This window comes from Bos indicus x Bos taurus, chromosome 2, assembly GCF_003369695.1.
Source record: "Bos indicus x Bos taurus breed Angus x Brahman F1 hybrid chromosome 2, Bos_hybrid_MaternalHap_v2.0, whole genome shotgun sequence".
In the NCBI taxonomy this organism is placed as follows: domain Eukaryota; kingdom Metazoa; phylum Chordata; class Mammalia; order Artiodactyla; family Bovidae; genus Bos; species Bos indicus x Bos taurus.
The window spans coordinates 27954276-27977513 of NC_040077.1; the positions used below are offsets into that span (position 1 = coordinate 27954276).

Genomic DNA, 23238 nt, shown 5'->3' on the forward strand with positions numbered 1-23238 from the left:
AGGGATCAAACCCAGGTCTCCCGCATTGTAGGCAGATGGTTTACCATATGAGCCACCAGGGAATTCATAAGGCATACACAAGACCCTTAAGTAAGAAATGCATGTTAAAATTTTTCCTGCTACTAAAAATGAGCTCGAGGGGACTTTGCTGGCGGTCTAGTGGTTAAGACTCTGCACTCCCTCTGCAGGGGTTATGGGTTCAATCCCTGGTCAGGGATCTAAGATCCTGCATGCCCATGGTGTGGCCAAAAATAAATAAATAAATAGAAATGGTTTAGTCCAATCCTTTGATAAAAGGGATGAAGAAACTGACTTTTAGAGAGGTGAATTTTGAGTAGCCAAGATTGCTTTAGTCCGTGAAAAGCAGTGCTGTGGCTGGCAGTTTAAAGGGGATTTGGAGCTGGAAAAAAAACAAACAAAAATGTAAACTCCAGCTTGACTGTGTTAACTGCTCTCACCAGCCCTGCACATGAGCTGGTTTTTGTGCAGTCACTCTGTCTCCCTTTTGCCCTGTAGGTGAAAATGGGTTCAATAAATGCGTTCACTGCGCATTGTGAATGCTGAAAAGAACTGCTACCCAGGAAACAGTTCCCTAATCTTGACAGGAAGCAGAGCCCTTACACAATAATCGATTTGCTCATGATTTACCACAGCTCAGATGTAACACAACTGATTTTGTATTGTGTAGGTCAAACATTTTTCAAATTTGATGTATTAAGCTCTGAAGAAAATATGGCAGAATGTTAGCACTTTAAAATTTCTTGGTGGTAGGTACATATGTGTTTGTTTTATTACTTCTTTGCATTATGCTGTATGTCTGTCATGATTTTTGAAAGTGTGTACTGGAGAAAACAGGATCAAACGTGTTTCTTTACATTGGAGAGTGGATCAGGTAGAGGAGAGGAAGCAGTGTATCTTCTTGGCAGGCATGGAGATTTTCAAGAGGTTTCTGTGAAAGAAGCACAAAACCTTAACCCAGTTTGGATTATTTCCAGATGAAAACTATTTTTTGTCAATGGCAAGAGGCGGTTATTTATCATTTTTGCATGTGATTTATTCATAGATGTCAGCATGGTACAGAGCATCAGAAATTTCTGTATGCAAGGCTCTGCAGATGCAGCTCTAATTTAAGTGTCCTCTGTGTGGAATCACAGGTAGCCAAACTGCATGCTTCCTGCAGGCTGCAGATCTGAAGTGTTCTTTAGGCTGCTCCACGGCCAGCAGGGCGCGGGGAGGGCAGGGACGGTGCTTCCGAGTCTGTAGCCTGTGGTTCTAGTTGCAGAAAAACCTCCAGACAACCATCATGTAAGGTCACATTTTTGGATATGTCAAGATAACTGCCTTAAAGAAAACCTTGTGAATGAGTGTGTGTGTGCGTATGTGTGTGTGTGTGTATATATACACACATCACTGCTCTTGTTTTTTTTTTGTTTTTTCCTTTTTTTGTTGTCATTGTTTAAAGGAACAGTGTGATGTCCTGATCTATCTGACAGTGATCACAGGCTGTGTGATGCTGCTTGGCTTCACGTAGACCAGATAGAATTCTGGAAGTTACCAACTTATGCTTTCTAGGCCATTGGCATATTTCTGGGTGCCTGGAGGTATAATGCTGAAAGGTATTTTCACTTTCACTTTGTAGGACACTCATAGATCCAGAAGGCTCTTTTGAGGCAAGGGGTTGGGGGAAGGTGAAGTATAGAACTCAGTTACTGTTCTCACACTCCTGAAACATGTGGCTTGTGGTACATGGAGATACATGCATGTAGGAGAACTTTGATCTCAGGCAGGGTTTGGGACTCGGGGCTGGTGGGCACAGCGGTGGCTCTTCATCTTTGTTTCTGCCACCATATCAGTTGTGTGAAATGTATCCATACCCATCGGTAACACCTCTCATTGCATTCAGTCACTCTTAACTAGGGGCAGGAGTGTACTGGGGTGGAAAAGCCTGTTTCTTTAGAGAGTATGCCTCCACCTCCTGCCTGCAGTTTGAGAACCACCAATGGAGATTAAAAGAGCAGTCATCTAGGAACTTCAGCCCCTGGTTTGAGTGTCCTTTGTAATGGCTGCTAAGATAGGACTGACGCCTAGTAGGTGATCAATAAGGATTTAAGGAGTGTTGGGTGAATTAACCAGCTGTGTAGTCTTAAGCAAGCCACTTAATCTCTTTGGCTTCTGTTTCCTCACCCGAGGAATGAGGGAAATGGACTAGATGACCTCAAGGGCCCCTTTCGGTTGTAAAATTATATGATTCCGTGATTGGACCTTTACCTCAGAGGAAGATTAATTTGACAGGAGTATGAAGGATGGATAGAGTGAAAGCCAAGAAAGAGGGAATGCTCCTTTATCTGAATTAGTCTAATATTTCCTCCTCTGCGACTGTTGTTAAAGCGCACGTTTACCTTGGGGTCTTCCGGGTGCTTTTACATAGGCCAGCTCTCATTCTCTTCATTCTCTGGGAAGATTGCAAGCTCGTTCAGGACTGGAAGCATGACCTACTGCTCACCTCGGAATTTAGGGCATCATGACGCCTGTCTGTGTGGTGAGGGGGCCACACAGTGCTTTCCCTCAGCTCGTGTCGTCTGTGAGGGGAGCTGAGGAAACTGCACCTGAGACGGGGAAGAAGCAGGTGAGGGTCTGGACTAGACAGTGAGCTCAGGTGAGTCCAGCCGGTCTCACTGGCTCACTGGCAGACCCTGCTCTGGGAAAGCCCAGAGGCTGGCCGCAGTAAACTTCTCTTTTCTCTCCCTGATTCTTCAGTTACTGGCCTTACGTTGTAGGTGTCCGTCATCTTACCACTACTGTGGCATTTTTAACATCTCACAAAGTACATTTTTCTTCCTGGGCTACACATTCATCTACCAAGGGTTGCACCGTTACCTTTTACGGCCCTTCTCCCTTCTGCTACATCTTTAGCTTTAACTGGAGTTTCTCTGTGTCTGCATGGCGTCGTCTTTGGTCATGAAATCACTTGTTGTTGTGCGCAGCAGCAGGTAACGGTGACCTGCCCTCCGTCAGCAGTAGTGGAGCTGTAGGGAAATGGATGATTGGAGGAGTTTAAAAAGGGCATGGCCCAGAGGTCGTGGTAGGTGGATGATGGTGGTGGGCACAAGCAGGTCTTGGAAGGTCATGCTAAGGATTTGGAATTTTGCTTTAAGAATAAAGGGATGGAAATGGAGGCTTTCAACAAGGGAATGACAAGATGAGGTTTCCAGGAAACAAGTTGACTGGATCCTCTGGAGCAATGAACTTGCACAAGAGACCAGTTAGGAGCACCTGCAAATTAAGGGGCTGGTAGAGCCTCAGGTTAAGGGTTGTGCACTGGAGAAGAAGATATGTGATGTTGATTAAGTTCTAGATTTAGTCCAGATCTGCTGTCAGACACCTGGTTTGGGACATATGCTTCACCCTTTCTAAGCCTCCTCCATTTCCTTGTCTGTCAAGTAATAGGGGATAAGAATCGTCCCTACTTCAAGGGTTGTTTTGACCATGGAATGAAGTAATGATGTGAAGTACCAAGTATGTACCAGCAGATTGGAAATGCTGTTCATTATTTTCCCCATCTCACAGCTGAGCAAACAAAGTAGAGGCCAGACGAGTAGAGGGTAGATTTGAAGTCGGACTTCTTGCCACCATCCATGGTATTTTGTTATCCATGCCAGCTCGCCTCCTGGTGTGGAGAGAGTCTGTGTCTCTTCCTAAACCCGTGGGAGAGGACTTCAGTCCAGTGCCAGGAGTAGGAAAGAAGCTGAATGTTGCCCCCCAGTGATTCCCGGCCTGACATGTTTGAAAGGTCCCCATCCTGCTCCTGATAAGGGGAGACACTCCAGGAGTGCCAGAGTGTGTGGCTGTCTCACAGCTTTGCCCTGACCTGGAATCTTGGGGAAGAGTAAGGAAGAAGAGGGCTGTCGGTGGTTATGAAAATCCCCTGTTGCTTAGGAGAGAGGGGCACCTCTGGATCCCAGGAAACTCTGTCCTTCAGAGGGGCTCTGAGTGGTGTCACCCCAACTGTATCCTTCCCCCTCAGAGCTTGAGAAAATGGTTGGCTTTCAGCCTCACTCCAGAGCACCCTGTGGTGGAGGGCATGCAGTGCCAGTGCTTAGAGTTTATGATGCCCTTTGACAGCGAGCGGTCTTTGGACTGCTCAGCCTCTTGCTCAGATCCAATTCTTGGGGCTCATGTGTCCCTGAACAGTTGTTGGCATAGGCTGAGAGACATTACCATGCAGCTGAGGGATGCATATAGTCCTGAGCTGGCCTTTTAGTTTGGGAGTCCTCCAAGAGCAGTAAGTCTTTCAGGCTGTCTTGACATGGTAAATTAAGAGGTGCAGAAAAATGCTACCCCCTGTAAAATATATACTTCAGCTGTCCGGGCCTCCTGCACCTCCCTCACCAGGAGGGGTACGTGTTCACTCCCATCTGTCTTCACCACCCTGTTAGCCAGCTGCCTCAGTTAAAGTGTTCACTGTGTCCCTTGCAGATGACTTGAAAGAGCAAAAAGAAAACTCCTGTACTTACCAACCTGTATCTTGGAACCCCTCGCTTGGAATGGATGTGGAAAAATAATATTTAACAAAATGAAGCTCCAGTCCTACCTGACCCTAACCAGCTGGTGCTGCTTTCCCCCTTTCAATGGGGAATATGTTTTTCAGCTGGCAGAGTCCCTGCATCTCCCTGTTTTTTGGTGGTTGTTTTTTTTTATATATACTTCCTGCCATACTCATTTAAAAGTGCCTGCAATGGTGCTTTCAAATTGCTTCTGAGAGTATAAATTGATGCAACATAAATGAAGAGGAATTTGACAGTATCGGTCAAATCAAATGTGAATGCATATATCCTTTGACCAAGCAATTTGCTTCCAGAAAATTTATTTTTATACTCACATATTTGCCAAGGGACCTAAGAACAAGGTTATTCATTGAAGCATTGTTCATAATAGTGAAAGACTGGAAACAATCTACTCACAGAATGGGAACTGGTTAAAGAAGGATAGAGCAAACAATTGAATACTGTGTAGCTATAAACAAACAGAAAAGAATGAGAAAGCGCTCTGTGAACCAATATGAAGAAATTCCAAGGTATATTATTAAGTTAAATAAAAGGCAAGAGGCAGAACAGTGGATATAGAATGCTATTGTCATCTCCCACTGTATTAAATAGGCTCGTGAGAACACTGTGTAGTTGCTAGTGCATATGTAAAACATCTCATGAAGCATACACAGAAAGCCTATAGCATGATTGCCTCAGTGAAGGGGACCAGACGGATGAGCAAAAGGAGCTGAGAGGGCTAGATTTCACAGAATACTCACTGAACCTGCCTGTTGCTTAGTCACTCAGTTGTATCTGACTCTCTGCGACCCCATGGACTGTAGCCCACCAGGCTCCTCTATCCATGGAGTTCTCCAGGCTAGAATACTGAAGTGGTAGCCATTCCCTTCTCCAGGGGTCTTCCTGACCTGCGGATTGAACCCAGGTCTCCTTCATTGCAGGCAGATTCTTTACTGTCTGAGCCACCAGGGATGCCCATTCTATACCGTACTTTTTGATCTTTAAACCATGCTATCACCTATTTTAAAAAAGAAATTTCCTGCCCGAGCCCTGTAGGTATTTGCATTTGTGATGCAGAGGTGTTGTGCCTTAACCAATTTGAGTTTGTTCTTTGTTTTGTTTTGTTTTATTGTTTTTAGGATTGAAAGAGTTTTTAAGTTACCAGAGGTCACCTGGGTCTTGAAACTCTCAAGTTATTAACATTTGCCCTGGAAAGTTGCATATAGTTTCTGGCCTTAAATCATACCTATTTTCAGCTTCCCTGAAATTAGGAGTATCCTGTGCCATATCAATTAAAGTAAATGTACTTTCAATTAAAGGTGTTAAGTATGAGTCTGAAAAGATTAATTCTTTATAAAAGGATGACCTTCAGTAGTCAGATCCAATTAGGCATTTTTCCAACTATATTTCACCCTGATGGGAGATGTCTACTACACATACTCAATCACTGTGATCTTTTCAAAGGTGGGTATTTTTGGTTCAGAATTAAAGGAGAATGACTTGGCTAGGCAACCTCCATAACTTGAGCCACCATTGATGTGCACAGAGATTATGGATGTTGGATATTAACTTCGTGGGATTAATATTTAAAGAATCAGAATATGCATGATGATGTTTTGGTTACAGTTCTTATACCTCTCTTCCATGACCTTAGTAGTAATGTTAGTCATTCAGTTGTGTCCGACTCTTCTTGACCCCATGGACCCCAGAGGAGCTCACCAGGCTCCTCTGTCCATGGGATTTCCCAGGCAAGAATACTGGAGTGGGTTGCCATTTCCTTATGCAGGGGATCTTCCTGACCAAGGGATCAAACCCAGGTTTCCTGCATTGCAGGCAGATTCTTTACCATCTGAGCTACAGGGAAGTCCATGACCTTAGTAGAACAAAATAACTTAAGACAATCTGATCAAAGGAAAGAGGAAAGGAACAGTGGGATACATTAGCATCAAACCTAATTGATTCTCATTTTCTCCCTCTGTCATTTCATTATTTATACACCATAAATACTGGCTTTCCTGGTGTTCCCCCCCCCCCCCCCGCATTGAATTGTTTTAGTCTTAATTCAATCTTTGCTGATACATAACTCACAAGACCAAGGTTGTAAAGTAAGTGAATGCTTACTGATCTTCTCATGGTAATGTGCAAAATGTTGGGGACTACTTTGTTTCCTCTCAAAAAGTAAAGGGAATCAAACATTTCTATTTGCAGTAGGTATTTACAGTATAGAATTGTTGGTCCTCACTCTGCCACTCATTACCTTTGTAAACTTGGAAAAGCCATTGAATGTGCTCATCAGAAGTGGGAAACAAGTAACACCTACTTTGCATGTCTCAAAGATTGATTGTTGGGATCCAGTGAAATCTGTTATCACTATTTCTCAAAGTGTGGTCCTGTGATCCCTGGGAGGTCCTTGAGACTGTTCAAGGAGCTTATGAGGTGGAAACTATTTTTATAACCATATTAAGAAATTATAGGCCTTTTTCACTCTCATTCTTCCACATATGTATGGTGGAATTTCCAGTGGCTGGCGCCACAATATGTGATATTGCAGCAGATTGACTATGAAGGACAACATATACCAGCTACCTTAAGCCAGACAATAGAGAGGTTTACAAAAATAGAAAACAAGGCATTCACTGATTTGTTTTTCTTTTAGAAATTAAAATAATTGTTCATAAAAATTCTTTTACATTAACATGTGATATGCTAATTGTTATCATTTTCATGTAAATTAATAAATATTTTTTAATGAATTAGTTTTAATTTCCGATACAGTAAATATTGATGGACATAATCAGCACAAACAAAAGCTCTTTAGGGGTCCTTGATACTTTTTAAGAATGTGAAGGGGTCCTAAGACCAAAACATGTGAGAACTGCCGATGGATATGAAAGCGCTGTGCAATGTGTGATGACACTGTCGTGTTAAGAAAATTTTGGCAATGTGCGCATAGTCCTGCCGCTGCAGGCACTGGTTGGTGCCCACTCCATCTTCAGGGCAGGTTTATTTAGTCTGGGGTCCAAAATCTCTGAACTATCTATATAATAGTTGCCTGCAATTTCACATGTTGATCATGTTTCTACTTTTTTTTTTAGTGTGAATGTCCACAATTTTCACAGTGTTCAGATCCTCAGAAGGTCCTAAATGAAGCCCAGCTGTAGCAATTGCTAATTATCTGCTGGCCCCATTTTTGTCTCCCAGAGAAGTAATGATAAAATCATGGTGCAGGCACCAGAGAGGATATGCCGAGGTTCAAGGCTCCCATGTCGATACCGTGGGCTTGGGTGTCTCTAGAGTTCTTGCCCCTTTTCCTCCCTGCTTGTGGGAGGTGTTAAACGGGTTAGCTTCCCTAGGCACTAGGAGAAGGGCTTTCTGTCGGTCAGTACGATGCCTTTGCCATCTTTTTGAGCCTCCTTTCACCTGGTGTCATAGGGTGTGGTAGGACATAACCACCGTCAGTTTAGGGAACAAAGAAGGCTCGGAGACTGATGTCATCAAGATTCAGGCACTGTACTGAGTTACCCAAAGTTTTAGAGATTCAAACTGCAGTATTAGAAGATTTAATCAAACTGTCCTGGCATGGGAAGGAGAATGCTCATGGCTGGGTATTCAGACTGTCTCTGTCTCAGCCTTGGGCACCCTTGGCAACAGAGCAGAGTTGAGTGCATACAGAAATTACTATTTCATACGTCTTGTTGCGGTTTCTTAAAGTTTTTTTTTTTTTAATTAACTTTAATTCTAGCAGCTGTTGAGAGTTACTCATAATATTTTAGTGTTCTTAAGAGAATTTAAGACCATTCTAACTCACTGGCCCTTATCATATCTTGATATTATTATGAATGGAAAACTCATATATATATATATATATATTTTAATATAGCAGTTGTGTACATTTCAATCCCAAACTTCCCAACTACCATTCCTGCATGGTTATCATAAGTTTGTTCTCTATTAATCTGTTTCTGGGAAACTCATATCTTAGATATTTACTTGTTCCATATTTCCTCAGTGTCATTTAGCTTTTTGGTTGCATGTACATATATGTGTCTGTTTTACTTTTATGTAGTCATTTAAAATTGTTTTCGAATTTTGTATATTCAGTGGGCAATTTTGCAACATTCACAGGTCCTGTCTATTTAAGATAAAATTTTTAAAAGGAAACTACACACCTTATTCCAGCTGTTTGTTGGATGGTTTAGTGTATAGTGCTGTCATGAAATTACCTCTAAGACTATCCCCTTTGTTTCACTTTTAAAAATAATTTGATAAAATGGTATTTTCCAAGGAAAATATGAAAACTGTATTGAATATTATTTTGCTAGACTAAAAGCTCCTGAAAATTTTAATTATAGAATTAAATTTAAGGTTACTGATCTAGTGTAGATTTTATAAAAGGAACATTTATTTTTAGAATTTCGTGATATAATCATGTTTGTATAAGGTAAATTCAATCAATTCAACAAAGACTTTCCTTTGTTATTGTCACAACTGCCTCTTCTAGTTAAAGAAGTATTAGAGGTAACCCTAAAACTGTTAAATGCTATCTGTGTGTCAGTAGCATCTTATAAAAATTGCAATACATTTATTTTGGGTAAACTCTGCTTCATTAGAGTTTAATATGCTATATGTTATGTATTTCAGAAACTCCAGGAAGGAACTTAATGACATACGATTTGAGTTTACTCCAGGAAGAGGTAAGTTTCAATTGAAATTATTATTTTATTGCTACAGAGAGCATTTCAGAAATTGATTATAAGCATGTGGTTATAATTTGGTATTCAAAAATGCATTCTCTAACAATAGAGGAGGGAAGGAAGGAAGGAAGAAAGGAAGGATTTGTAGTAATTGCAGAGAATCCAAACCAAACCTACTACTGATTGTATGAATTCTAATGACACGTGCTGCACAGAATACCCACACTTATAAATCAAATCTATTAGCTCAAGCGTGAAAAGAAGTGCTGGCATGGTGATGCAGGGCCTAAAGGACATTATGATGGGTGTGATGAGATGCGCATAGCAGTCCTAATTATGGTTGAGCAACAAACCATGACATCAGACCAAAAGGTAGCATACTTGGCCTCTCTGTTGTCCGTTCTGATTATACAAAGCCTGTGTTGAGCAGTGTCTGGGCTGCTGCTTGCTACAGGCACCACTAGGAGGCTTGGTAGGAACAATGCCAGTCTGGCAGCAGAATGTCATTTTAGTATTTTGAGTAGTTACTAAAATAGCGTCAGGGCTAGACTGGTTGCTCTTTTAGTGCTGGGATGCATGGAAGTCATCGAACCATGTCCTGTTTCTAGGTGTCTCTAGCACCTGGCAAGCACCTGGTACGCAGGAGAATCCCAAGTCATTTTGGTTAACTAATGGATTCAGGCTTTAGAGATCACAACACTAGTTGTTAAACAAAATTGCTATTTCCACTCTTTAGTTCATAACCAGAACAGTCTAAAGAAGTGAAAATCAGATGCTAATGCTATGACTGTACTGTCCTTGACCTCTGGTTTCAGACTTTTACATGAAAATAGCCTTGATATTTCATTAATCTCATACATTTGAACATATAACACGCTGTAATTATTTTATGTATTAGAACGCCATGTCAAATTTGACTTGATTAAATAAGTTGAAATTCTATGTGCTAAAATTTTGAAAACCTGAAACTTTCCTGACTTGATAGCTGGTCAGTCAGTTAATGGCGTGATCTCCTTGCTGTTACCACCTGTAAGAGGACACAAACTCAAATGCTTACAGGAGCCAAAGTGAATTGTGGGAACCAGAGAGTTCTAAGTACATTCCAGTTCAGTTTTGAACGAACCCTGCCCACCAAACAAAATATGTTCCTGGGCCATAGGTGGTTATGGACTCAGTGGCCCTGATCTCTAGTCTCCTGTAAGCACAAAGATTTCAAGATTTCCAGAGGACCTCCCTGGTGGTCCGGTGGTTAAGACTCTGTGCTTCCAGTGCAGAAGACACAAGTTCAGTCCCTGGTTGGGGAACTAAGATCCCTGCATGCTGTGCTGTGTAGTCAAAATAATAATCATCATCATCATGATTTCTAATGTATTTGAATTCAACATATCTTTTTACAAAAAAACATAGTAGGTTTCCTAACTGATCTTTCTTTCTGGGGGCAATCTTTGACAGCTTAGAGTCAGTCTGTGAAATTGAACTGTTGCTGGTTGCTGTTATCTAAAAGCTATTTCGTCATAAAAATGTTGACTAGCCAATTCTGTGATAAAATCTAACAATTATAAGAGTTTCAAGTATAGTAAATATAAAGAACAGATTCTTATTTTAACAGTATTTTTTTTCATCTGATTGTTTAAGATTGACAGTGGCAATAAAAATCAATTTTTTTCAAAGGAAACAAAGAAATGAATTTCTGAGTTGAGGATTGCTGGGGATAAGACAGCCCTATCTGCATGACCTGGCCCTTTGTGCTGGCTTTGGCAGCCTCGTTTGCCACGGTTAGATTCAGTCTCTGCTTTTGTTGCCCAGACAGAGACCACAGTGCTGACTTCCCGATGATAGCTGGCCCTCCCTGGGCAGTGAGCACAGCCTGTTATTAATAGTTTCAGAAACACCACAGTTGAATCACTGTACTTGTGTGATTACTGATGCTGTCAAGCATTTCAGATGTTGTTTGCACTCCATCTGTGCATGCAAACCACATGTACTATGTCTCTGCTATATACACACGTAAATACACATGACATTGAATATATATATTGAATATATAAAGTGAACATATCAAATATTCTGTCCTCATTTGAGGGCAAACCCTTTGTGTTTATTATGTTGCTGTAATGGTCTAGAAAGCAGAGCATACATGATCATTTATGATTGTTTATGCATCAGGACTGTTAGCTTAATGAAAAATAAGTTATCAGTTACCTCAAGTTTTTGTTCTAAACTGTTACTGACATATTACTTAACATGCATGAAAAATAACTGCTGAATGGCACACACACACAAACCAGGAACATTTCCATTTTTGACCAACGAGCACCACCCATGTGCTATTTTGATATGACTCATTTGGTACCCAACAGTCCTGAAAATAGTCAGAGATGCCGCACACTTTAATGATTTGGGAATGTTCTTTGCTTCAGTACTGCTTTAGTGCTAGCCCTTAATGTGGCTTTGTTTGATTATTCCATTCTCATCTGACTTCTTTGATTATAGCTCCTTACTAAAGTGTAAGATCTGATTGGTAACTTTAGAGATGGTGGTATCACATCCAGTTGCTTTAACAGATAGTAGCATGTAACCACTGCCTACTGTATGCCTGGTGTCTATGAGGCAGGCACTTTAATTCAATATGCTGCTTTTCCTGAAGTTTCTAGTGGCTTCCAGGAAGATGGAGATTGAGGCTGAATATTCTAGCTGACTTTATAAAGCACATCATATTCAGACTAGAGCCTTTTGTTATGCTGTCCTAGGTTCATGCTGTGGGCTTCCCTGGTGATAGAATAAATATTGCTGGCTTCCCAGCAATAAAGAGTCTGCCTGCCAATGTAGGAGCCATGGGTTTGATCCCTGGGTCAGGAAGATCCCGTGGAGAAGGAAATGGCAACCCACTCCAGTATTCTTGCCAGGAAATCACATGGACAAGGGAGCCTGGCAGGCTACAGTCCATAGGATAGCAAAGAGTCGGATACAACTTAGCAACTAAACAACATCAAGGTTCATGCTTTGAGATTGTTTTATCACTGAGAGAATTTTGTAAGGTGTTTCTTGTACTTCTAATAGTGAGGACAAGGTCCAAGATAAGCCCACCTTAAATGGAATTTCATTTTTTAGTAAGATTCCCGTGTTTTTCTTTTCCATTTCCTTCTTTGATTTCATTTCATCGGATGAGTAAAGTGATAGAATACCACAGTTTCTCTGAAAGTACAAAGAATATACATCAACTCTCAAAGTCTTGTTGGCAGTTTGGAAAATTGAGCCATGTATGAGAGAGAGAAAGAAGGTGCATTTCAAATGGTCTCTGGTTGCCTCGTTATCATCACAGTTACCATGTGCTGAGTAATTACTATGAGTCAGACACCAGGCTAAACATATTAAAGCCCGCTATGAAAGGTAATTGTACCTTCAGCTACGTGCTCATGTTGAGTATGAGTACACACTTAAACACACAACACACACTAAGCCCACTTACATAGTCATCATATTTGAAACTCAGATTAAGCAGGGAAACCCATTTTCTGATGAAGGCAGCCTTTGGCATAGCAAACTGTAGTTCAGGTTAGGTGGTTACTTGATTCAGGAGCTGTACTTTCCCAGTTTCTTCTTATCTAACTCTAGTACTGTGTATTTGTAATAATATCAGGCTGCCATGGAGAGCATGCAGTCTCCCTTGTGAAAACATCAAGGTTCATAATGGTTCTTTGAGCACGTGGCAATTTATCAGTTTCCCTTTACAAAGTCTTCAAACAGACGTCTCACTATTGTCATGTTCACGATAACCTCTCAATTAAGTAATTTCTGTTATATTCACTTGCTACAGCCTGTTCAATCTCATCTTTATGAGATTGCTAACGCCTGTCAATTATCATTGAGAGGCTACATTCTTTTATTCAACCACATTTTCTAAGAGAATGAGTCTTTTGCTATTGAATGATCAATGTCATGTTAAAGGATTTTCTTAATAGCATTCATTTAAATAGCTCATCTTAATAGTCCAACAAGCTCACAGGCTGTTTGTACCAAACATAAGGTTGTATCAAATGCTACCTCTTCAACCTTTGCCATAAATTATAACTCAGTAGCTACTAATGATAGGAAAGGATTGATGGTGGCTGGAATTAACCTTGGCAAGAAAGAAACGCATTGTCATAGGGACCAGTTATGAGCTAACTTCTAGAGGTGCATTTGAGGACTAATTCAGGTAGTAGACAAAAGGCAAAAATTTCTTGGCTCACCAAAAATGAAGCAGTGATTTTGTAGAACCTCTTTTGAACAAAGACAGGATGCAAATTGTATGTGGCAAATGTATTTCACATTGCTTCTGATTTTTCCTCCTGATAGAACCTGAATTGTTGAAATACACATGAATGATTTTTCTAAATGAAAAGTATATATATTTTACATTGTACTAGATTGTTAATTTTTATTGTGTGGTTTCTGATCCACCTTCATTTCACATTTGGGCAGATACTGCAGACGGCGTTTCTCAGGAGCTCTTCTCTGCCGGCTTGGTTGATGGGCATGATGTAGTTATAGGTGAGTCATTTTTTAATGCATGTAGTGTCATGCATTTTGTTTATATATCAAATGGAACTGCACTTAGAAACAAAAGTTTTCAGAAGGGAATAATTTATTCTGTGAATTTCTGAAAATTTCTTCAATTCCTATCTTTTATGTGAAAGAAGTATATTTAAGAGTCATATTTAATTTTCTGTTCCAAAGGCACTTAATATAATTCTGTCCCATTTGTCCAGACATGATTTATCCAATGCAAAACCTCACTTACTGGAGATAAACCAAAGAACCTAGAAAACCGAAAAGTCCATGACCTAGCAAGCCCAAGATACTGTAAATTCCATACACAGAAGTGTGGAAACTTCTGGGGTCCTTTCTCTGAGTTTCTCTATTCTTTGTTTGGACACAGTTCTAATAAACTTAGGTGGTGGACTTCCTAGCTCTTAGAAAAATTCATTCATTATGAAGTTTCAAGGTTGGATGAAACTTAACCATCTTTCAGTCCAGTTCTTTCATTGTGTGAATAAGGAAACAAATTCCTAAAGTGATTCAGTGGTTTGTCGAGGGCCTGCAGCTGGGCTATGGCAGAACCACCACACTTTGAGACTGTGGCTTTTTCTACTACTGCTACTTTTTAGAATCAAGAAAAAGCTGTGTGAAAATTGGGGAGCCTGCTAGCTACAGACACACTAATAGGAGCAAGAAATGACTGCTGGCCTCCTGCCAAGGCAGGGAAGGCAGAAAAGCTGTAAGAGGCAGACGGTGTCATCTAAGAAAAAGTGTAGCCTGCATCTACCTGGGGTGAGGGTGAAGGGATCCATATTCTGCAACAAATTCTGAATTTATGAAGATCTTATAATATAGCTTATTATTGCATATTTATAATGATGACCCTAAGTAATTGAGATGAGTTAATATTTTAACAGTGTTAATTATGACATTATATTCATTATATTTTTAATTATATAATTATAATACTATAATAGTATTATGATAAAACTTTCTTTAAAGTCAAATCAAAACCAGTTCTTGAAATGACTTGGGCCCCTTAAGTGATAGGTTTTAACTTAAAGAAAAATCACTTTATTTTTTTAAGTATGAAATGCTTTATACTTTGCTTCACTTTGCTATACAGCTAGAAACTAACGCAGCATTGGAAAGCAACTATACTTTGATAAAAGCTAATTCCAAAAAATCACTTAAAATAATTTCTTCCTCAGTAATGCTGGAGTGTGTCACTAAGTTGGAGCTTGAGGTAGATACACTTACCCATCAGAATAATTTGTTCCTAGAATCTCTGTAATTTACATCATTACAAAATGAGTTGTTTTATGTAAAAAAGAGTCATAGGGATTTTAGTGAGATGTTGAAATTCTGACTAGAGAATCAGTATCTAAGTTACTGTTATACAAGTATTCATAAATGTAAAGATACAAAGTTATCTTTGTAATTAGAAAAAAGTAAGCTCTTATTCCTCTTAATTATACAGGAAGTGTACACACTGATTTTGCAAAGAAGCTGTTTTTAAAAAATATTTATTTGGCTACATCAGGTCTCAGTTGCATCACTTGATGTCTTCCTTGCATCATGCAGGGTCTTTCTTTGTGGTGCAGAGATTCTCTAGTTGCGTTGTGCCGGCTTCAGAAATTGCAGTACCCAGGCTCTCCAGTTGGGGTGCACAGACCCTGGAGCACGCAGGCTCTGTAGATAGAGCATGGGCTTAGTTGCTCCGTGGCATATGGGATCTTAATGGTCAGACCAGGACCAAATCCGCATCCTCTGCATTGCCAGGTGGATTCTTAATCACGAGACCATCAAGGAAGTCCCCACAAGGAAACTCTGACTCCTCTGCCAAGTGGTGTATATGATTATATAGACATATTTTAAAGAAGATGTATACGTGCACACATACATAGAGGGGTGTGTGTGTGTATTTTCTCATATATTCTGTCTTTCATACACTTTAAAGCCTTGTGAGGTCCCATGGCTAGCTGAGTTCTTTAGTTTCTGATCAAATGTGAGGGGGAGCTGAGCAATAAGGTCGGTTCAACTTTGGCATTTATTGTAAATTCCATATCAGAATTCTTCATGTTAATCATTCTTTGATAAAGGTAGATTTTTCTCATTTGAAAAAATGAACACACACCTTTGTGCTTTAGTTCACACTAAAGAATTAAGAGAAAAATTAATGGCTAGATCAAGATACCCTGTAAAGAATATCTTCCTTAAAGAGAGCTATGGTCCATATACAAAGCAGGCAGAATTAAAAATTAATTAACAGATAAAAATTAATCAAGACACCTGCTAGTATCTATTTGACAAAAAGTCGAGGAGCACATAGTCCTTTTATTTAACGTGATCTTGGCAGGTGGATGGCTCAGATGGTAAAGAATCTGCCTGCAATGCAGGAGATGTGGGTTCAATCCTTGGGTCGGGAAGATCCCATGGAGAAGGAAATGGCAACCCACTCCAGTGTTCCTGCCTGGAAAATTCCATGAACAGAGGAGCCTGGAGAGCTACAGTCCATGGGGTCACAGAGAGTCGGATACCGCTGAGCAGCTAACACTTTCACTTTCACTTGGTAGGTGGCAGGTAGTGTGGAGAATAAAAGAGATTCATGGGAGGTATTAAGTCACATCTTTATTTAAGCATGATCTTGCTTCAGATCTACAGTCAAATTTAGTGTACTTCTTTTGTTTTGTTTTGTTTTTTTTGCCCCAGGCTCAGCTGAATCTAAACCAGAGGATTTTTGGTCATTGAGTTTTTTTAAAAAAGTGGAAATTAAGGCATAATGCATATCCAGCTTATTGAGTGTGGTTTAAATATATAACCAGAAAGCTTCTACTTTTTGATGCTTTATTTATTCTTCCCCCAGTTTTTCATTTTGCCTTTTCCCCTTCTTGGAACTGGAGTGTGGAGTGTTGGAGTGAGACTCAGGGGTGTGCAGTTGTTCCTCGTCTAGTAGCACTGAACATCCCTCACAGGGACAGCACACCTAAGGGTGACAATGTCTACGTTTTTCATTTGATCTTTGTATCAATTATACAAGGTAGAGAGGACTTGCTGCTTTTAGTAAGTATTTTATGAACAAAAGAGGGAGGTCAAAAGAAGTTTCTGGGATACTGTAACTTATCATGGTCCTTGAACTTGGATCCTGTGACTCCAAGCCTAGAGCCTAAGCTTGAATCTGACCCTGTGTATACAGTTAATCCAACATCTTTAGCCTTGAAGAATGGATCCAGATAACTTTAAGTGGTTTCTGTGTCTCTGGAAAAAAATAACTTGCCCTTATTTGTTTTTCTTGTATGAGTAGATGGTTTATGTTTTAAATGTTGATTATTTGATGAGCAGATGATATGTGTTTAAGTCTGTCCCCTATCTCAGCCGTTCTGTGTTCCTTCTCGCATAATTTTCTTCCCTTTCTACTGATTTGTCCCACCAGCACACGAACATATCTTTATGTCTCCCATTTTAAAGCTTTTTTACTCCACCTCCCATTTCAGCTGTTTCTCTTCATCCCCTTACAATTAAACTTCTCAAAAGAATTGCTGCTGACTTCACTTCTTTTTCTACCACTGTCTCTTGAAACCACTCCAGTCAGACTTGTGACTTCCTCACTCCACTCAGACTAGTTCAGAGCCGTATCTGGGGAAAGCATACACCTAGCAGATGAAATGGGAAATGCAAAGGTAGATATGGCTGGAGTGGAGTGAACAAGATGGAGGAAGAGAAAATCCATGGACTGTGAATGACCACCTGACAGGTTCCTAAATCCAGTGGCTAATTCTCAGTGATCTGTCAGCAGGATTGGGCAGAGTGGACAATGCCCTCCACCATGATAAGTGGTTTCATTTGATGTTTAAGACTCTTTTCTCTCTTGGTCTTCTCACCTTATTTGTGTTTTCTTCTTAGTCTTTTATGTTCATTCCTTTTCATCTCTCTGACCTATGAATATTGACATGTCCATAGGCTCGTTCACTGTATTTCTTCACTTTTCTCTAATCACTCACATCCTTGATGATGTCATCTAGTTTATGATATTAACGTCTCCCACTCTCAAACTCCCACATTTCTGTCTCTAGCCCAGATGTGTCCTTTGAATTCCAGACTCATATTCATCTCTCTCTGTGGCATCTTGACACAGAAGGCTCATCACCATCCCAGATTTAATTAACATCTCCAAAAACATGCCCCTGTGGTTTCCTCTCAGTCTGCAACCCGCAGAGGCCTTGCCCCCTAGGTAGGTGTCAGCCCCATCTTTTTAGAATGGAGACAAAAACCAGAGTTGTCTTTTCCTTTTCTTTTTCTCATTCTCAATATCCAGCCTGTCTAAATGACTCAAGATCCAGCCGTTATTTACCATCTCACCTCCCATCCTATTTCAGACTCTTTTCATCTCTCAGTTGAATTACTGCATTCATCTCTTCACTGGTCTCCCTGCTTCTGACTTTGCCTCCTTTCAGCATGTTCTCGTCACAGCAGCCAGAGAGATCCATGTAAAAAGTAAGTCAGATACAAAAGGCCACACACATTATGATTCCATATATATGAAATGACTACAGTATGCAAATCCATAGAGAAAGTAGATCGTGGTTGCCAGAGCTGGAGAGGGGCATGGGAAAGGGGAGTGACTGCTTAGGGGTCGAGGGCTTCTTTTTGCAGTGATGAAAATGTTCTGGAGTTAGAAGTGGTTGCACAACCTTGTGACTATACTAAAAACCACTGAATTGTGCCCTTTCAAAGGGTGAGTTTTATGATATGTGAATTGCATCTCAATAAAAAAAATGTAAGCCATATCACATTAATGCTTTAAATAAAACTCTGTAATAGCTTTCCATCCCATATCTCAACGGCTTACAATCCTCTGTATGATCTGTCCCCTGTCATTTCTCAGACGTCTTCCCTCTCTGTGACTGCCCCTCCTCCCCGTTTCACCCCAGCCACGCTGGCTTTTGTACTTGCCCTGCCCTCGGCCAGGATGCTCATTCCCCAGGTTCACCTGGGTATCTCCTAGTGCTTAAATGCTGCCTCTCAAAGGGGCCTTCCCTGACCGGCCTATTTAGAATTCCAACCTGTCCCCAACTCTCCACCCCCATCCTTAAAGTACTTTTCCTAATCTCTCCCCATCTAATTGGCTGTATTTCATTTATTTATTTATTTTTAACTATATAGGATCTTCCCTTGAGCATAAGTTTTTTGAAGGCCAGGATTTTTGTTTTATTAAATGCTATGTTTCCAGTTCCCCAAACTCTACATTTATATAGTTAACCGCTAGAGATAAACATATACCACCTTGAAATATACAAATATCTCATAACACTTTCTAAAGAAGGCTATATGGGATTCTACTATTTTAAGAATCTTACTTTCAAGAGTACAGAAATCAAGTAGCATTTTACAAATATGAAATATAGTCCCTTGACAAAAAGGTTGTACTAAAATATAGTCCAGTTCAATGTAGAACATTGGCATATAGAGGTTTGAGTGATATTTTGAATGTGTATTTTTTTCAGTTTCCATAATATAAAACAGCTAACATTTAAATAGTTTTTAAAATCTTTTTTCCCTATCAGAATTTCCTCTTGAATCAGAGTAAATGCTTAGGGCAATACAAAAATCTGAATAAAAGCAATAGTGTATGTTATGGAGCAGTGAATGTTATGACTTTTACTATAATGTAGTGAACATAATGTTACAAAAAAATCTTCAGTACCCAGCTTCAGGGTAATCTGTCTTTAGTGTACGAACCATCACAAAGCAGAATTTAGACTGAGGGACCAGTGTAGTGACATAGAGTGATTGCTGTCACGCAGAAGCAGAGCAAAACTTAAATGCAGTGTTTATGGTCTGAAATCATGAATTCACTTCAGTTGGGCTTCAGTGCAGCACTACCTTAGGCAGGAAACAAAGTACGCTTAGACATGGTGTACATCAGAACTGAGATTGACAAGGCTTTGGGTGGATGTTGGTTTAAAAATATGAGTTAACTTTGCAAGATGCAAGACAAGATGCGTGTATGAATTTGCTTCTCTTTCCAGACTGGCATGGCTGACAAGTGGAAATAAACCAGATCTCAGTACCCAACACAGTTGTTTCAAAGATGGACCTTCAGTGAGACAGCTGAGAAGGTTGCTTCCTTAGCCTCCTAGCTCAGAAATGGTCCATTGGAAGTTTTGTCAGCAACAGAAGCAAAGGGGAGAAAACACATAAACAAACTCATATGTACCAAAGACAGCAAAAGTTCTGAATCCTCTTCAGGTCTTGTGATACATGGTATTTTTGAGTCTTTCTTGGATAAGTGTTAGGACCTCAGCAATAGAAGGAACACTGATGCGTACGTTCAGCTGGCCAGTTAACCTTTGCTGCCCAGCCACTCCTGCTCCTGACGTTCGATCTGCAAGGCCTGATGTAGCATCCAGGGTGTGACAGTGAGTGAAGCGCTTGGCAGCTGCCTTTTGGGAAAGTGCCCACTGACAGCTCTTTGCTGGGTTTTTAATACCACCATTTCCTCGCTTTGTAACAACATATGTCTATTTTTTTTTCCGCTTTAAGTGGGGTTGAGAACCAGATGTTGGCATTTCTGTTTCCTGAGAAGGGAGATGTGTTTCTGCATTTATTTATACAATTTTCCTTTGAGAGATTTTGAGCCTAGCTGACTAGTTAGGACTCAGTGGAAGCTAATATTAGCTATATACATTCTCATAAGGTCTCTCAGTGCACTTTTGGACATTCTGTGCATGTCCTTGGCATGCTCTTTTGCTGCACATGGAGAATCCTGTTCAAAACCTGTCTGCCTTACCGTGTGTAAAATAGATAGCTAATGGGAAGCTGCTGTATAACACAGGAGCCCAGCCTGGCACTCTGTGACCACCTGGATGGATGGGATATGGGGGTTGCTCAAGAGGGAGGGGACGTGCACACACATACATGCAACATTGTAAAGCAGTTATCTTCCAATTAAAAAGAAAAGACTTCCCCCAAAACCTGTCTGCCCTTTAAAAGTCACTGTGAATGCCACCTCCACGAAGCCTTCTCTGATGCTCACCTCCTCCCTAATGAAATCTGAAAGACAGCTTTTCCTCGCCAGAAACCCCAGAGAATGGTTTTTACCTTTAACGACACATGTCTTTCATCCTACTGTACTCCCAGAGCCTACTTTCTCTTTGTGTGGAGGTTGAGTGCACCTTTACAGCAATGCCTGTTTTTCTGGGGGTGGGGATGGGGGTTGTTTTCTTTTTTTTTTTTTTTTAAATCTCTACTATGCTTGCCACACATAGGCATTTAAATATACTTCTGTATAAATCAATACATTTAATTCCATTTGGGAAATTTAACACTGGAGTTGTTCATGAATTGATGACCTGGGCAATATAAATATTATGGCACCCTCTCAAAACTGAAGAATAATTCACCATGATTGATTTTTTAAATTTAGTTTTTTAAAAATTTTTGTTTTTTAACACCAAAAACATTTTGTATTGGGGTATAGCTGATGAAGGGACTCAGTCATACATATAACATGTATCCATTCTTCCCCAAAGCCTGCTCCCATCCAGGCACATACCATTGAGCAGAATTCATGTCCTCTACAATAGGTTTTTGTTGGTTATCCATTTTAGAAATCACAGTGTGTACATGACCTTCCCAAAGTCCTTAACTATCCCTTTCCCACTGGCAACCATGAGTTCATTTTCTAAGTCTGTGAGTCTCGGTTTCGTAAGTAAGTTTATTTGTATTATTTCTTTTTAGATTCCACATATAAGGAATGTCATGTGATGTTTCTCCTCTGTCTGACTGACTTCACTCAGTATGACATTCCAGGTCCATCCATGTTGCTGCAAATGGCCTTATTTCATTCTTTTTAATGGCTGAGGAATATTCCATTGTGTGTATATCTCTGTGTGTGTTTACAATAGTCAAGACATGGAAACAACCTAAATGTCCATCAACAGAGGAATGGATAAAGATGTCGTATATGTATGTGTGTATACATATGTATATATATATACACACACTATTGTAAACAGTGCTGCTGTGAACATTGGGTTGCATGTATCTTTTGGGGCCCTGTTTTTTTCTGGATATAAACCCAGGAGTGGGATTGCAGGGTCATATGGTAGCTCTATTTTTAGTTTTTTAAGGAACCTCCATACTGTTCTCCATAGTGGGTGCATCAATTTACATTCTCACCAACAGGATAGGAGGGTTCCCTTCTCTCCACATCCTCTCCAGTGTTTGTTGTTTGTAGATATTTTGATGCTAGCCATTCTGACCAGTATGAGGTAATATTTCATTGTAGCTTTGATTTGCATTTATCTAATAACTAGTGATGTTAAACATCTTTTCATGTGACTATTGGCTATGTGTGTGTCCTCTTTAGAGAAATGTCTCTTCAGGTCTTTGGCCCATTTTTTGAGTGGGTTGTTTGTTTTGATACTATCAAGGGTCATAGTTCAGTTCAGTTCAGTTGCTCAGTCCTGGCCCAGTCTTTGCGACCCCATGAATCGCAGCACGCCAGGCCTCCCTGTCCATCACCAACTCCCAGAGTTCACCCAAACTCATGTGCATCAAGTCGGTGATGCCATCAAGCCATCTCATCCTCTGTCATCCCCTTCTCTTCCTGCCCTCAATCCCTCCCAGCATCAAGGTCTTTTCAAATGAGTCAACTCTTCGCACAAGGTGGCCAAAACATTGGAGTTTCAGCTTTAGCATCATTCCTTCCAAAGAACACCCAGGACTGATCTTCTTTAGGATGGACTGGTTGGATCTCCTTGCAGTCCAAGGGACTCTCAAGAGTCTTCTCCAACACCACAGTTCAAAAGCATCAGTTCTTTAGCACTTGGCTTTCTTCACACTCCAACTTTCACATCCATACATGACCACTGGAAAAACCATAGCCTTAACTAGACGGACCTTTGTTGGCAAAGTAATCTCTGCTTTTGAATATGCTATCTAGGTTGGTCATAACTTTCCTTCCATGGAGTAAGAGTCTTTTAATTTCATGGCTGCAATCACCATCTGCAGTGATTTTGGAGCCCCCCAAAATAAAGCCAGCCACTGTTTCCACTGTTTCCCCATCTATTTCCCGTGAAGTGATGGGACCAGATGCCATGATCTTAGTTTTCTGAATTTTGAGCTGTAAGCCAACTTTTTCACTCTCCTCTTTCACTTTCATCAAGAGGCTTTTTAGTTCCTCTTCACTTTCTGCCATAAGGGTGGTGTCATCTGCATATCTGAGGTGATTGATATTTCTCCCGGCAATCTTGATTCCAGCTTGTGCTTCTTCCAGCCCAGCATTTCTCATGATGTACTCTGCATATAAGTTAATAAGCAGGGTGACAATATACAGCCTTGACATTCTCCTTTTCCTATTTGAAAACAATCTGTTGTTCCATGTCCAGTTCTAACTGTTGCTTCCTGACCTGCATATAGGTTTCTCAAGAGACAGGTCAGGTGGTCTGGTATTCCCATCTCTTTCAGAATTTTCC

The 23238-nt window shown here is 40.4% G+C and overlaps 1 protein-coding gene across 1 annotated transcript in view; it reads left to right on the forward strand.

Moving 5' to 3' along the window:
* Window positions 1–23238, forward strand: part of STK39 (serine/threonine kinase 39) — a 322691-nt gene that overhangs the window by 246047 nt on the left and 53406 nt on the right. Inside the window, exons 15-16 of the mRNA XM_027558523.1 lie at window positions 9186–9238; window positions 13703–13771. Coding sequence (XP_027414324.1) covers window positions 9186–9238; window positions 13703–13771 — 122 coding nt within the window. The remainder of the gene's footprint in view (window positions 1–9185; window positions 9239–13702; window positions 13772–23238) is intronic.